The sequence below is a fragment of the Anarhichas minor genome, unplaced genomic scaffold, assembly GCF_050575085.1.
Source record: "Anarhichas minor isolate MPS153535 unplaced genomic scaffold, ASM5057508v1 ptg000051l, whole genome shotgun sequence".
Classification (NCBI taxonomy): Eukaryota; Metazoa; Chordata; class Actinopteri; order Perciformes; family Anarhichadidae; genus Anarhichas; species Anarhichas minor.
In genome coordinates, this window is record NW_027466497.1 from 4126805 (window position 1) to 4143302 (window position 16498).

At 44.0% G+C, this 16498-nt stretch overlaps 1 protein-coding gene across 1 annotated transcript; it reads right to left on the reverse strand.

The window, feature by feature from the left end:
- Positions 1 to 3430: 3430 nt before the first annotated feature.
- trak1b (trafficking protein, kinesin binding 1b) lies at positions 3431 to 16195 on the reverse strand. The gene is made up of 18 exons (XM_076112703.1): positions 16171 to 16195; positions 15921 to 16115; positions 13049 to 13125; positions 12796 to 12912; positions 12578 to 12684; positions 12368 to 12461; positions 12180 to 12258; positions 11609 to 11739; positions 11429 to 11503; positions 11188 to 11325; positions 11021 to 11097; positions 10666 to 10914; positions 10218 to 10501; positions 8155 to 8273; positions 7534 to 7753; positions 7317 to 7422; positions 6695 to 6820; positions 3431 to 6042 (listed from the first exon to the last, which is right to left on the reverse strand). Exons 1-18 carry the CDS (start codon positions 16193 to 16195, stop codon positions 5448 to 5450), a joined length of 2814 nt encoding a protein of 937 aa, XP_075968818.1. The 3' UTR covers positions 3431 to 5447.
- Positions 16196 to 16498: the final 303 nt, after the last annotated feature.

Below are 16498 nucleotides of genomic sequence, written 5' to 3' on the forward strand. Positions count from 1 at the left end.
TGCAGCCGCACAAAGGAGATGAAAGTCAGTGAACGCATCATTCAAGAAGCAGGCCGGGGAATGTGAGAGAATATCTTCAAAAGAACGGCAAGATCATTATGAGCTTTAACGTCTGTGCTAAATATTGAAACGGTTTTGAAGCGTTTGGAGGAACTGATATCGGTTTGAATTATTAAAGCAGGCTCAAAATAAATCCTAATAATTGCTTTTGGCTCCAATAACAGCATTTAGAGTGATTTTGTGTTATGAAGAAATTTTGTGTTATGAGAAAATTTTGAAACTTCTTGAGGGCAAAGGCAGTAAAAGAGATTAGACGACGTGAGATTGACTCACTTGACATTTTATTTGTTTTTGTTAAGATGCAAACAAGGACAAGAGAGAAAACAGCCCGCTGTTCAACCTGCAGAAGGTATTGGTGAGGGGAGGAGGAGGAATCCACGGTAGTGATGAATTGTGATGAAGGGGCCCATTATGCAGGTCCTGGCCTGGTGTGTTAAGTGAAAGATGTGTCTGTGTGAGTGAGAGGTGCAGCGAGGGATCGATGGACAAGCAGACCCGGTGAATTATTCAGAGAAGTGGTTTTGAACGTCTTGGGGGAAAAGAGAGGGTTCGCTGTGTCTTTATATGTGTGTGTGTGTGTGTGTGTGTGTGTGTGCTGGGCATCGATGACACCGGCCAGACCGAGGTTTCACTTGAATCAGAAATTTACTTGAGATTCTGAGAGGGCCATGGGAATTGACTCAAACTTTCTGTTTGAAGATCTGAGGCCGACTTGAGAGTTAAAGGCTCTGAGAAGGTTTAAAGGCTTCAGTGGGACTGCCAGTAAATGTCTCCACTGTGTGTGTGGGTGTGTGTGTGTGTGTGTGTGTGTGTGTGTGTGTGTGTGGATGTGGATATCTGCTAGGAGTACCAATGACGCAAAAAAAAAGGTCGAAGCAGCGAACGCCATGTGCAGCCTACGACATGGAGCGATTCGGGCACTCACACGTGCGTAAGTGCTCTGGGTTTTGTGTGCTAATGGGTAAAAAAGCCACACACTCATGAAAGGAACAAGAGCTCCAAGAGTGTGGCTGTAATGAAGATCCAGCAACGGTGACGAGCAGATGGTCCGAGCTCTTCTTGGATCCTCTATGAAACTGGCTCGACGTACTCGTCTTTCATTCTCTGTCCTGTCTGTCTCCAAAAAAAGGTCCATTTAACCTCAAATCAGCTTTTTGTCAATTCAAAGGCCTTTTACTGGCGTATGAAACAGAGGAACTTATGGTAAAAGCAGGGAAGCAGAGTAGTCTCCAAAAACCTCAGAATTCAAAGCTCACATGATATAAAAGCATCTTGCAACCGTCACCACATTACACAGCAGCAAATAAAGATGGTGATGTAGGAAACTACACATTTAAAATAAGTTGTTTGTCATTTTGAGAACACTTTTACACTCACTGTCACAAGTTAAGGCCTTTACACACCGGTGGAGGGGCGAATACACGGCACACAAATGCAGACTGCTCAAAACTATTCATACCAATGGCGATGCGAATTTGCGACAGTTGCAACTCTTTTTCTTATCGACCCAGAGCGTCTGGCAGTGTGTCTGTGGTAAATGGATGTATAGTCGAAGCTACTATAAGCTATTTTATTGAGTTTCCATTTAGGGAAAAACTCTGAGGGAATTTGCCTCTGGTAAACGGATACGCACAGTATGTGTCAAGTGCTTTTATTGTGAAAGGTAAGAACAGAATGAATGGATCTGTTCTGTTATTGTCAGGGTTAAAAGGAGTAATACAATTTACTTTCTTGTTTCGGACTACAGAGCCTCTGTGTTGTGGTACACTATAGTGTACATTTTGAATATGTCTGTTGGACACACAACCTGATTGGTTGATGCTTTTATTCACTGCGCGAAAGCTCAAAAAAATGTCGCTGTTTTTTTGCATCTTGATATTTACGCTCTATGTGAAAGTATTCATGACACAAACAACAGTTAAAAAAATACCCAAAAAGTGTTATATTAATGTAAATGTGAGGCCAGCAGCAGCCTGTTAGCTTAGCTTAGCACAAAGACAGGAATCAGGGGGAAAAAGCTAGCCAAACCAATGCTCTCAGAGAAGGTTCTAGCTGCGGCCTTGTAGACGACTTCACCACGACCCCATGAAATCTTCTTCTACATGCAGACCTACAAACTTAACAGGTATGTGCTGGGTTTTTAAACGTGGGAAAACACGCCAAAAGAGGCAATAGACTTCTTTCCCATTGCCATTAGACGAGTAGCATGTGTCTTTCTGCTTCTTTTTTTCTCTGGTATATCACGATGGACGTGGTCTCACCAGAAAACATGTTTAAACACAGAAGAAAGAAGTTATTTGGTTACTTATTCAGTCTGTGTTTCAAACTGTGTGACGACTGTCTGGTGCCTTTGGCATCGGGGACCCTTGCAAATAAATACATAAAATAAAATTTCCCTCTAAATACAAGAGCCAGATGTTAGTGTGCGTTAGTGGTTTTTTTTTAAATCTCATTTTGTCCAAAAAACTAATTTTGTGGGTTATTTGCAGGACTATTTTCTGTCTGGGTGCCGATATGTAGACTGCACAGGACACGCCTCCCAACAACCTGCGTAAGTTGTAACCGACTGAAAATCAGTAAAGTTAATTGTTTGGGAACAATGAATGTCTGTTCATGGCTTCACGGCAGTCCATCCAATAGTCGTTACACATGAGATATTTCACTCTGGACCAAAGTGGCGGAACAAGTAATTACCGACATCTCTAGAGCCACACTGCTCACATGGCTACAAGTATTCACTTTTATGTAATATATTCATGTAATACCTAATGTTGATTTTAACAAACACAGTGGGACATTATGAGAGTGTTGATCTGACTGGAGGGTGGATGACCATGTTTCACCTCAGGAGGCAGCGGATTTGATCTTGTGATAAATCACATTACCAAAACGTTATGCTAAGAGGACAAATATCCACAGAGAAAGACGTCAATGACATTTGAAACAGAGTTTCATCTCATTTCTTCGTATTAAGACTCCGCAGCTGCCAGAGCGGCATTTTTTGATTATTGCCAACCTCTCCTTCACCCTGCGGCTAATAGAGGTTTAATAAGCAGCCTTCATCATATCCCTCAGAGCACAAGAGATACAGATGGTGAATGGGTAATGGATTATGACTGTGCCAGTGTGGACAGACGGACAAAAGCACTGCGCTTCACATACTGACTGTTTTCTGGTTATTCGTGAGCTCCATCTGCTGGTGGAGGGGAACACGATGATTTCCTGTCTGGGATTCTTCTTTTCATGTCTTGTTGAGGGAAAAACACACACACACACACACACACACACACACACAGACACACACACACACACACACACACACAGACACACACACACACACAGACAGACGGAAAAACCATAAGATTCATTTACAGAATTTTTATTTGAAAAAAAAAACCTCATTACATGATTACCCCAATTACTTCCAGTGACGTGTGTTTCTCGGATACGCACTATAATGATTCCTTTATGAGTGAGTGAGCCAGTACTGACAATTTAGTGACAATGAACAGTATATACAGTGAGCACGAAAAAAATGAAAAATAGGTTAAATTCATAGGATTTATTTAAATAAATAAACACAAGTGCACTTCTCTTCAATGACTCTTCACCACCTTTGGTCCAACACAAGAAGAACAAATAATGATCAAAAAATAGATGGTCGAGGCACTATATTGCTTAATTTATCCAAAAGCTTCCGACCACAATGGCTGATTTGCCACTTCCTTCATCCCTCTCTCCGTCCTCTCTGAGAGCTGTGGCCTCAGCGCATCGATCCGTCCCGTTTAGTGGGCGCAACAACTTCCCCGTCTAATGGCCAATTAGGAAACTAAACCAAAGTATCTTCAAAATTGACTTAAAATCTATTTCATGATTTGTTGAAAGCGACATGTCGGACTCACACCTAATCACTTCAGGAGGGATTTAGGAAGGGGTAAGACGGGGGAGAGAGTAAAGGTAAAGGTGACGTATTTTCACGTATTTGGTGTAAAGTTTTGAATCATTTATAAAATGGTGGATCTTAATCCAGTAACAGAGAAGAAGAAAGGCATGTTTTAGTGCTACAGAGACTACAAGGAGCCAACTAGTGCGATGGCAGATTTAACAGAGTGCAGCTGTCTGGATGTGAGTGGGATTTTGTGGATATTTTTCAGAAAAGGCAAGAGTGGGAGTACTACATCCAGCCAGCAGAGTCAGTATCCAAAGCAGCGATGTGAGTGGAGAGCAGTGGGCGATATCTCAATAGATATATATATATACATATATATTTATATCGATATTCTGATTTTAATGGGTCAGTTCACCCAATTACATAAAATGTAATTATATAAAATTGGTTTTAAATTCCCAGATTTGTACATATGTGAGTCAAACTAACACATCTCTGAGACATTTCAGAGATGTTTCATAATATGAGCGCATAAAACCAAATCTGCATAGCTGCATATATCAGAAAACAATTTGGGTTAAATTATTTTGCTCTTGAGACAGAGCACTAAGTCCTGCCCACACCGGAGGGGAAAACAATTCATTGCTCTCCATTATCTTTATATTGCGTGAAGGTTCCTTCTTGTCACTTTTCGTCGGCTAGCAAACAACAGAAAAAAGTCTGAAAGCTGCTGTGTGGTGAGATGAACTACCAACAGGGTAAAGAACCCAGAACTACGTTTTTACTAGAACCGAAAAAGTCTTTAAGAAGACAAAAGTGAGCCATCATCAGAAATAAGACTCAGAATAAAGACTTTGTGTAGCAATCATTTTGTCTAAATGTCACTTTTAGGGTAACTATGTTTCTGTAAGTTAAGCTAACGCATTTTGACAATATGCAACTTGTCTTATAATGTATTGTGGATAAAACAGAAAGCTGTGCAGTAATATGTTGGCAGGTGCCTTAGCTGCAACACACAGCTAACATTAGCTTGCATTAATTCTTTGACATGCTGAAATCAAATGGTTTTAGCTAGCTATAGGCATTGTGTTAGCCTTTTAGCCCTTGGTTGCTTAATGTGGTGCCATAGAAATAAAATGTGAGTAGAAGGGACATTCACATTCAAATCAATGTAGCTGGATGTGTAGAGCAACGGCCATTTATATGTGCACCGTTGCCATAGCGGGTGAACTTAAACCATAGACTGTATGTATAAACTGGTATGAGTTATTTCTTTGTGTGTCGCTGATTGTTAGCGTGGTTTTCAGAGTAGGAAAACTCTGAGTGGAAAGCACTAAAGCGTGGATAGTGTCTGTGAGGAACCACAGCAGTGATAAGAGACAGTAGTGGCACGTTGTTGTCATACAGTATGAACAGTGTGAGTCAGTGTTCGGGCTCCAGGTGACTGATCAACAGTCGGTCCGTGGCCCTACTCTCTAATGGCCAGCAGCAGTCCAGACTACTCCTGGGGCCCCGGGGCTTTCATGGCCATGCTGGGCCCGACCATGGATGGATAACTCGGGTTCCTCCTCATTCCATCGGGCCCAAAAGGGGAGCCGGATCTACGCAGCCCGCCCAGAGGCCCCAGGATGGGGCCGGGACTCATTGCTCTGCTTCCTGGACCTCCAGCCACACCCAGCCGCTTCACCTTGTCCAGCAGGTTGAGGTTGTGGACGGTCACGCTAACGTCCGTCTGGCTTTCACAATCCTTCCCTCTCTGCCTGCCCCTCATCCTCCCCGTCACCTCCTTCAGAATGGAGCGGGCCGGTTTGGAGGTCAGAAAGTTGTCGTAGGAAGGGCTCTTGAAGTCGAAGCCCGCAGACGTTGGCACAGCTGAAGCGCCCTGTCCTGTGGGCGAGCTGGGAGGGGTAGAGGGGTGCAGAGGGTCGGGGTTGGGCGCTCGGTTAGGGGTGATGGAGGTGCTGAATAGGACTCCTCCGTTGCCCTGACCGTACTCCAGGCCCTGGCTCTGGTGATACATTGCAGCTGAGATCCCTCTCTCCTGGAGGAGGCGCACTAACCCCAGGGAGGTGCTGGTGGTGCGTGTTGCATCTCTGCACAAACACGGGAAACAAACGAGAGTCAACATCACACTGACTGCCAAATAACTGAGACACAAAGGTTACGTTGATCCTAACAACTAGGGCTGGAGATAATTAAAAAACATAATTTATCGTCTTTGAACTGAATTATATGATGATGAAAACATATATTTACATATCATGATACACAATAAGGTCATCTAAATTGATAATAAGAAGTTCCTCAGAAAAATATATACACATAGTCAGTGTATAGCTTGAAATATTCATTAATTTCTTTCTCTATCATTTCACTTGAAACAGTTTTGTTAGTTTTGCACTTAAGTTCTTAATTTAATGAGGAAATATTTTTATTTGTCAAGTATTTAATTCAGACATGAGTATACAAAAATAGGCTGTGTGTTTATCTATTGAATTACCAGGAAACACACATATATATATATATACATCGTTATTGAGATATGAAATTACTTATATTGTCATAAAAGCAACATAGTCTGCTTTCTTCTGCCTATCATTTAATCATGAAACTTACATGTCTTGCTTTGTAAAAGTACCCGAACAACAATCTGCTTACTCATTAAGAAACTTCTTCTTACAGTAGAAAGAAGACCTATTTTTAGAAAGAAGCTGGAAATGAAGTAATAGCATTTGAGGACCGTGCCTGAGGTTAGTTGAGGACTCGGACGGCCTGAGACCGAGCCTGCGGGGTGTGCAGGGTGTAACAGCCGGAGTTCCCAACAGGGTGCTGGTCATCACGCAGGAGGACGTCGCTGGGACTGAGTTTAGACTGGAAAACAAAGGGAATAAGAAACATGATACTCACTTTCATGATATCTCATCATTGTAAACTGACTGATTTTATTCATACACAGGGGATTTTGTTTCTCAGAACCACAAGCGCATATATTATTTAACGCCCTTCGACTGTCGAGCAGACAGATTGCTAAATGTTGCTTGCTTGGAATTCAGACTGAGTGCACATTTAGCCCTCTGAAGGGACATTATCACATTAACCTGCATTAATATGTTGATTTTTAGTGTTATTATATCACATGGAATGTAATACAAAACTCATTTGAGTTGCTTTTTAAAAGCATGCAACATTCAAAACAGAGGAGAGGAGGTTCTCATAAAAGCACATTATTTCATTATGACTTTTGCAATAAGGCATTCACTTTGCGGTTGTTGATTGTGAATGAAGATCAAAGAGAAACTTTGAGAAACTCAAGGGGAAGGGCCAGAAAGTTGACGTTGATCAAACATTTTCAAGCAGCACCACTTACCTTGGCGTGACCCGCGTCAGCTCATCGGTTGGGTGGAGGATCCGACACGTTGTGAAGGTGTAGGTAGAGCTGGTGTGGGCCATGCATTTACCTGGGTAGTATGCAGCTGCAAGTAAAAGGCAAACGCATTACAGTAATTTAAAACAACATGAAACACTGCACGTGTTCCAACTATATACATAAATACAGCATGTTCAAATGTACAGCGTGTCCTCACCCAGGATGTCGGTGTTGCTGAGATGTGGCGATGGGGACGGGGATGGTGGAGAAGGTGGAACGAGGCTGGGCGGAGGCGGCCCGAGGTATGCGTAACACGTGCCGGAGGTGGAGGGCACGGCTGGCGAGGCGGAGGCGGAGGCGGAGGAGGAGGAGGTGGGCAGATTCTGGAAGTATTGCTCCCCCGGTTCCTCCTCCTCAAAGCCACCCCATGGATATACCTGTAGACAACGCAGACGAAGGAGTGCAAATCATTACAGTGTTACCACTTGTACCAATATTAACTAGGAGTAGGGTGGGGGGTATTTTGCAAGTAATAAGTCAAGTTATACCATATTTTCACACACAAGGTTTTTGCTATACATCACTTTCCTCTAAATATCAAAATAAAGTCTATATTTGTGCAATGAAAAAGCTGTATAATTATAAAAACCAACTAATGCTGTTAACAGGATGCAGAATAAACCCAACACAGCTGTACATACGGTAAACATAAAGAGATGCATTTACATGAACACGACCATATTGTAGATACGGACTCAGAAGCTTCTCGCACACACACACATATACACATATACACACACACACACACACGCACACACACACACACACACACACAGACCTGCTCCAGCTCTAGTTCGAGGGGTCTGTAGCCCTTCGGCACGACTCCCGGCCTAGCGTCCAGAATCACACCGAGGTGCGGCTGGGCTAACTGCTGCCAGTGATGCAGCGTGGCAGAGCCTGGTGGAGAGACATGAATACTGCAATGTACTCAATATCTTTAACCACACACACACAAAGCTAAACACTTGTTTATGACTCTTGATATGTAACCGATTCTTTTATCGTCTGTCATTTAATGCTTTTGATACTACATGAATACTGTAGTTTTGTGATACTGGTGCAGGGACAAATTGACAGATAGACGTATGTATGTAGATATCTCATACATATCACATACAGTACTAGCATATGGGCTGATATGAGAGTATGCAACAAAAGCAAGACAAGTAACCATTAAAAGTATGCATTTAAAGCTAATAATTACTTGTCTGACAAGCATATCCATGAAAAAACAAATGAGGAGAAATGCTGCAGAATGAGCGTCAGTGATCAAGGTGACAAACAAAGGTGGCAAGAATACAGAGATGCTAAGAGGCGATGAAGAGCAGAAGAATGTGATGCAAATGAAATGGAGGAGCAAGTAGAATGAGAAAAGGTTTTTATTTACATGAAGAATTTGAAACAGAGAAAGCAAGCAGTGACAGAATGAGCAAACAGAAATCATGAAAAAAAAACAGGAAGTTAAATGATAAACAGTAAAGAAACACAAAGACAGAATAATGCATATATAGGAAATGAGACGGTGTAAATATAAATAAACAAATGGATGCAAACAGAAGCTATCGTGGGGTTTCTTTAGGACTTTCTCATTTCTCAATTTTACAGAAATCATCTGCATCTCAAGGATTAAGGACTGAGGAGGCTTTACAGAGGAGCTTTAAGTGAGCTGAAGTGTCTTCGGACCCGAGAAGTGTCTCTAAACATAGCTGGAATAAATTCAAACCATGGCGGGACTCTGTAATGTAACTGTTCCTTTTGTTTTCATAAGTTGTAGTTATTTAAGATGATCAAACGTTCTGCCCCTCACCGTTTGTCGAGCGTCTTGTTGTAACCCCATTCCTCAATGACATCTCACCTGATATTCCAATTCAGCTGCAATAATAATCAATAATCATAATAACGTTTACAGCAGCTGCTGGAGTCCCATTATTTCATCAATAAGAAGATTCTCTTGCATCAAGCACTCATTTGTTGTATTTCTTGTTGTCATATAGATAGAAAGGAGTGTTTGTTTGTACATAATATATATCACTCAATCATATACATAACATAGTACTTTTGTAGTGCTTCACATGTAAAATATATAAATGCTAGAATATATATGTGTGTATATAGCCGTGCTTGTAACTGAAGTATTAATTATTACCAGCAGAGGGCAGCACAGGTCAACAACAGCCACCTTTAAGGTTACATCAACACTGAATCACAAGGGGAATAATTAAACGCTGCTGCTGCTCTCTCTGGGTTCAAACTTCAGGTGCAGCTGTCGAAGTACAAACACCAGCTGTGACAACATTAAATCGCTGGCCTACAGGTTAAGTTTTACACTAACCGGAATCATGTCCATCTAATTAGAAGTCTGTTTCCCTTATCCCAGAGGGAGGTCAAGCTCAGTCAAAGAGGCAAATGATTTGGACGCCTGGTGTAATCAGGAGTGTGTTTCTGTCTACAACCATCCCCTCGGCTGTGTGTCTTTGTAATAGCTGTGTGGAGACGCAAAACTGCTGGATTTGTGACAGTGCATCAGAGACCAGAAAGAGTTGAAGAGCATTAGTGGCAGAGGCCTCTCTTTCGCTCCCTTCATCTTCCTGCTCTCGACTCGCTCTCTGGCCCACCTCCTTCCTCTCTCCCTCTCTATCCCAGCTCCGGTCTTCCTCGCCCAGCCCCAGCCTCTCCCACTCTCCCCCTCCAGCGTCCGCCCATGCCGGCTCTCCAGCCACCTCTCCCCCTCCGTCCCCCAGCCCCGCTTGCTCCCCTTCTTTGTCACGACCCCTCGGTGTAGCTCGCCTTCCCACTTCCTCCCCGCCTTGCAGCTCGCCCCGCCCTCCCTTTCACCCTCACCTTCAAGCGGTTTGACGATCTGGAGCTTGTCAGGGAGGTAGGGCCCTCGTGAGGCCCAAAGGTGGAGGTTCCCAAGGGACATGATGCTTTCCGAGGGGGTCAACGAGGGGCTCTCCTGGACCAGGGAATCATGCAGACCTCCGTATACTCCCCGTCTCCGCTCCCTCTCCTCTCCCATGAAGCGCCTCTCGCTCAGGTTGTTTTGCCGACGCAGGGACAGGCGGCGCAGGGCGAGCCGCAGGTCCTCCGCTCCGCTGGCCTTCTTCTCTCGGCCCTCTGTGCTGCTGCGGATCAAACAGGGACCAATTTGTTGTAGTACGTGTTATATAAACTGTACTAATAACATTTGGTACAAAGGTACTCTTTGATTCATGTAGATGTCTAAAAATTGTCCTCAAAATCAACTTCCCCTTTAATCTATTAATTGCGTAAGCTCAAGCCTCCTCACCTATCCTGATTGGCTGCCGTCTCCATCAGGATGCTCTGTGTTCGGTTGTCAAGTGCCACACCGTCCCCGCTGACGTCACCTCCGTACACGCTGGAGTGAGGTGTGCAGAGGCCACTGGACTGGGGTGACGTACGCGCTGACAGAGACTGGTTGGAGCCCGGGATGTTGGCGTTGGTTGGGGTCAGAGAGCGCTGGCGGACTGTCTGGTTGATGTTCTTCACCGTCTCAAACACGCGCCTCCGATGGATCCTGCGCACAACCAAACACGTGAGAATGAGCCAACAGCGTGTGCAGTTTGTGTTTTATTTCTATAACGTAAAACCCTTTTGGTTTTGGACTCTTAGTCCATACGTACTTCTGTTCCTCACACTCGGGGTCGTCCAGGCTCATCTCCTTCCTCATTGTTCCCTCAATCTCAGCTGCCAGAGAATCCTGCGACACGAAACACTCCTCATGAAGGACTGGACGACGGTCACGCACACACATCTACAGACACGCTCACACACACACACACTCCCTCACCATCGGGTACAGTCCCAGAGGATGGAAGCGGCGAGGGGTCCCTGCAGGGAAGTTTCTGTTCCTCAGGTTCTTCAGCTCCTCGTGGGCCTCATGGAGCATCTCTATACACTCTAAATACTTCTCATCCAACTCCTGGAGCTGTTTGAAGACAACAAAATATTCTTTTTGGAATTAAAGTGTCTGGTATCAGCTTGGCAAGCAAGGGACTGTGATCAAGACAGGGCAGTGATGTGGAAGTTACCTCTGCTGTAAGCTGCCTTTGGGCATCCTTAGCTGCCACCAGGTGCTGAGAAAGCTCCTCGTTCTCCACCGCATACTAGAAACACACATGCAGGTTTGAATTAGCAAAAATGAGCAAAGTATGATGACAGTGACCTTTGAGTTCATGTGTCGGTTCATGTGTCGGTTCATGTGTGCTCACAGATTTGGCTTTCTTCTGCAGGTCTACTATCTGAGAGAGGAGGTGTGTGATCTCCTCTTGCTGGCGGGAAGCGTCCTCAGTCTTACGAGACAATTCCTCCGCTATGGTGGAGATTTGGAGACCGGACATCCCTGATAGGATGGAAAGGAAAGGTTTAGAGGGAGAGACAAGAAGAGAATTAAACAATCCAGTTCAGTCTCATTAAGAGGTTCCCAAACTTTCGGACCATGCATCAAACCGGATTTTCAAAGGACCACTTTCCTCCGCAGATACCAACAATGTAAACTGTAGGGCTGTCCTCAAACAAAGAAAGTCTTCGTCAAGTAATCGATTAGTTGATTTAATCGACAGATCTGTAAAACTGAGTTGCTCCAAAAAGAATCACACAAAAGCAGCACTTTGAATCCAGAGATGTGTTCATAAGTTTCTTGAAAAAAAGCAGAAAGACAATGACTGAGACCAAAAAAGGTCATCTTTCGTGGGCGTGAACCGGAGTTTGGGAATCACTCATCTCAGATATTTAAGTTTCGACACACATAGACAACATGTGTAAGTGTGATTCAATACTTACGGAGCTCTTTCACACATTCATTGACAAGCTGCTGCTCCTTTTCTTCATAAATTTCAGTCTCTGATTTCAGATGGTGTGCCTGTTTACAAACACGCATTATAAACACTCTATAATCCCAGACAAGTCTTACATTGTGTCAGTGTGTGTGTGTGTGCGTTGTGCGTGTGTGTGTGTGTGAGTGGAGATACCTCTGAGCGGAGTGAGAGGTTTTCCTCTTCCAGCTCTTTGACTTTCTTCTGGAGTGTGCCTCCTGAAGCAGTTTCCACTGTACTTTTCTTCGCCCTTTTGACAGATAAATATATACGATAAACTTATGCTTTTACATCTCTATAGTGTGTAAATTATGAGATACATATTTGCAGATTGGAGGAGCGATATTGAGTAACAAAGAAAAGGACGCTAACGTCGGGGAGCTGCTGGACTCGTCCTCGCTCTCCTCCGCTGCATTGGTGTAAAACTGCAGCAGCTCATCCTTCAGGTTCAGCTCGTGGTGCAGCTGGGCCACCTGGAAGAGGACCGTTTATATTCATGAAGACTGTGATTCATTTGAAAGCTCCAGAAAGAGCTACTAAGTGGTGCTCGAGTTGGGATTGTTTGAATGTTGAGAGCAGCAGACCTCCTCTGTGATTTGTGCCACTTGCTCCTCCAGATAGTCATTCTGCTCAGTCAGACGTCGGTTCTTCTTGAGAAGCGACTGGCCGATTCTTGCAGCCAACTCCAAATCTCTCTCTTTCTATTGGTGGGAGGAGGAGGATGGTAAGTTTAGCAGCATATACAAGCGCTGAGTAAATGCACCGGACAACTCAACGACGGCATGCACCAGAATGTTCTTCCATTAAACAGACCGAGGGAAAAAAAGGCCGTCTCACCTCCTCCAACAGACGTGTGACAGCATCGATGTCACTGTAGGTCTTCGTCATCTGGCCCACTCTGTCTGCACATAGCACTGTGGGAATATAAATCACACCAACACAGTGAGAGGAAGGTAGCGAGGTTCAGTTTTATATATATTAAAATAAATCACTTCTGGTGTGACGCACAACGGCACATTATGTAACGCAGAAGGCTGAAGAGGTGGTGGACGGGTCATGTTTAGGATGTGATACTTCCATCACCATTGATCCGATGTTGGTGAACGACAGAGCAGCTCAGCAGTTGGCTCTGTTGCCCTGATGTGAAAGCTGTCATTGACTTTAGAGCTCTAATCAATAACATGCTGGGACAAAAGTTATTGAATATGTTCTGCTAATTCTCTGCAATGCTCATCGGTATTACAACCAGAGGTAAACAACGTAATTGTGGTTTCATTGAATCACCTTTTGAGTTTCTCCTATTCAACAGTGCTCATGAATGAGGATCCACTCTGGTTAGTGGACTGTGGGGATTTGTGTGTGCATGCGTGTGCACTCGAGGGCTGATATGTCAAAACAGAGCAAACTCAAAGTCAGCGGGCTTCGAGAAAAAAAATCCTCTTAATGAGAAGAACAAAAGCTCCGGTGTAAGTTAACCAAGAATCTCACAAAACACTGTTTTTTATTGCCGTTGCTAGAGACCCTGAAATAAAGAAAAGAGAAAGCTGTTGTTGTAATCTGTTGAAGTCATTAAACAAACTTAAGCAGAGAAAGCTCGAGCTACACTTCAATCTACTGCGCACAAAAATCGAAGTGCTGGACAGAAAGAAATGCCACAATTAAACTCCCTCATCACATATTAAACCTGTCTTTAGTTTCTGTATTTCATAAATGTACTTTACCTTTCTTGTCCTCCTTATAATGCCAGTCATCCAGCTCACGTTCATCCCTCGCTAATCTGTCCATCTCGCCCTTGTTGTCCATCTCTCCCTTGACCTCCACGACGACCGACAAGCAGAAAACCGATCCAAACACTGATCCATTCGCTTTCCCTCTCCTACTGCTACTGCTCAGCTACTGTTTCACAGGCCCAGAGAGACTGAATAACCCTCCGCCCACAAGACCGCTGTGAGTGCGAGGGAGGCGGAGAGATGTGAGAGAGTGTGCGGCGCTCTACGGCGACTGAGTTGGAGTAGAAGTTGTGTTGTAATTGAGAGGATGCAGGACGGAAGAAAGAGCCAATCAGTGATGGACTCCCACATAGCCCTCCTTTTTTTAACCTTTCTTTCATCCCCCCGCCTGCCTCCTCTCTCCTCCTCTTCTCCTCTCTGCTCTCTCCTCTCTGCTCCTCTCTCCTTCTCTCTCATCTCTCCTCTCTCCTCTCTCCTCTCTGCTCCTCTCTCCTTCTCTCTCATCTCTCCTCTCTTCTCCTCTCTCATCTCTCCTCTCTTCTCCTCTCTCCTCCTCTCCTCCTCTTCTCCTCTCTCCTCTCTCCTCCTCTCTCCTCTCTCCTCTCTCCTCTCTGCTCTCTCCTCTCTCCTCTCTCCTCTCTTCTCTCTTCTCTCTCCTCCTCTCTCCTCTCTCCGAGGCCGCCGGACATCTATCTGCCTCCAGCGACTGTTACCATGGCGACACTTTTCCGCAAACAAACCCTGACACACACACACACACACACACACACACACACACACACACACACACACACACACACACCCACTAACTCTTTACCATTGATCGTGCTGCAAACAGCGGCCCAACCACACAATACGGTGGAATGCTCAAATTAAACTGTAACGTGATTTATCACTACACTATTATGAGCTACAAAGGGCTCATAACAACATATTAGATATTTGAATATGTTGGACATTGAAAAGAATACAAATGTTATATGCAGACACAAAGTGAATGTGATGCAGGAGATAAATAAGTTGTTTGCATACAAAGTAATTAAACAGCATCCTATTCTGTAACATTAGAGGAGATACATTAAACAATGAACAACACTCCTTAACTCTCTGAACCTCCCTAATGCAGTATAGTGGAATATAACAAAGTATATTTACTCAAATACAATGATGAGGTACTTGTACTTTCCTTGAGTATTTCCACTTTATGTTGCTTTATACTTTTAATCCACTACATTTTGAAAGTAGATATTGTACTTTTTTACTCTTTTTACATTCATTTGAATTCTGAAATAGGCCATTCTGAATAATAGTACTTTTACTTTTGGTATTTATAATTTGATGCTGATACTTTTTTACTTTTACTTAAGTGAGATTTTGAACCATATACTGTATATAACAAGTGGACGTAGTCACTGTGACTATAGTTTTGAAGCCTCCAGCTAAAACTCAATACAAGCTATAGTGGCAATCAATATGTTGAATAATATTACTACATACTGCAAGATCATGAAAATGTAGTAATATTACAGTAATACTATCCCACTTTTACTCGTATATACTTATTAGAGAGTCTACCCTTACTTTCTTGGTTTAAATATTTTTTTATGTGTTATGTTTGTGAATTGTTTGTGTTTAGTTTTGTTGTTGTTGTTGTGAACCGTTGTGGTCTCCCCGAAAAAAATGAAATAAAAATGTCTCATGTGTTTAAACCCGTCAAGAAATTCACACTCACATTCCCACAAACTAAAGTAGATTATCTTTCCAAGAACCCATGAAGGATTACATGTTCCCAGGTCATGTATTCAGACACCAGAGATAAAACCCCACCGGTTTAATCTCCAGTGTCCCTCCTCAGTTTATATCACTGCATTTCCACCGCCTGAATTTGAAACAAGATAACTAAAAGCTTCCTGCTCCCTTCATCAGGAGCATATCATGTATGTATAATTGTGTATGTTCTGTCCGCTCGTCAGACTTACAGAAGTATTTGAGCGTCTCTTCGATCTGCTCGGTGGTCAGGTCGAGCCTGGCGTCCGGGGCGACGAGGGGAGTGTGCAGCCAGTCATCGTGCTCGTAGCCGTAGACGGTGTCAGCACGCAGCCGGTACACCGGCAACTGCTCCTCTAGAAGACTGATGATCTCAAACTCTGGCAGGTCGGTGCTGTTGCACACATCTGAACATCACATAGAGGACAGGGAGGGGGGGAGGGGGGGTCAGTGAGCTGCTGCCTGGTGGTGCCCTGCAGGCCTTCATGATGAGGTGTGTCAGGGTCACACGGTGCCTAAAATGTTCACTGTCAATCCATTCCTAATGTGTCAATCAGTGTGTCGATACTCAAATTCAAGTCAAATCAATGGTACAAATCACACTTTTGTTTTTGGCTCAGTTTTCTGAACACAGACACACACACACACACACACACACACACACACCTGTGATGGTCTCGGCGTCCCTGCAGTCGGGCGGCGCCGGGTGTGTGTCAAGCTTGCTGGAGACGCCCTCGCTCACATACTGCTCCTCGTTGCCGTGGAGGTCGGGATCTGGGTCCGGGTCCGG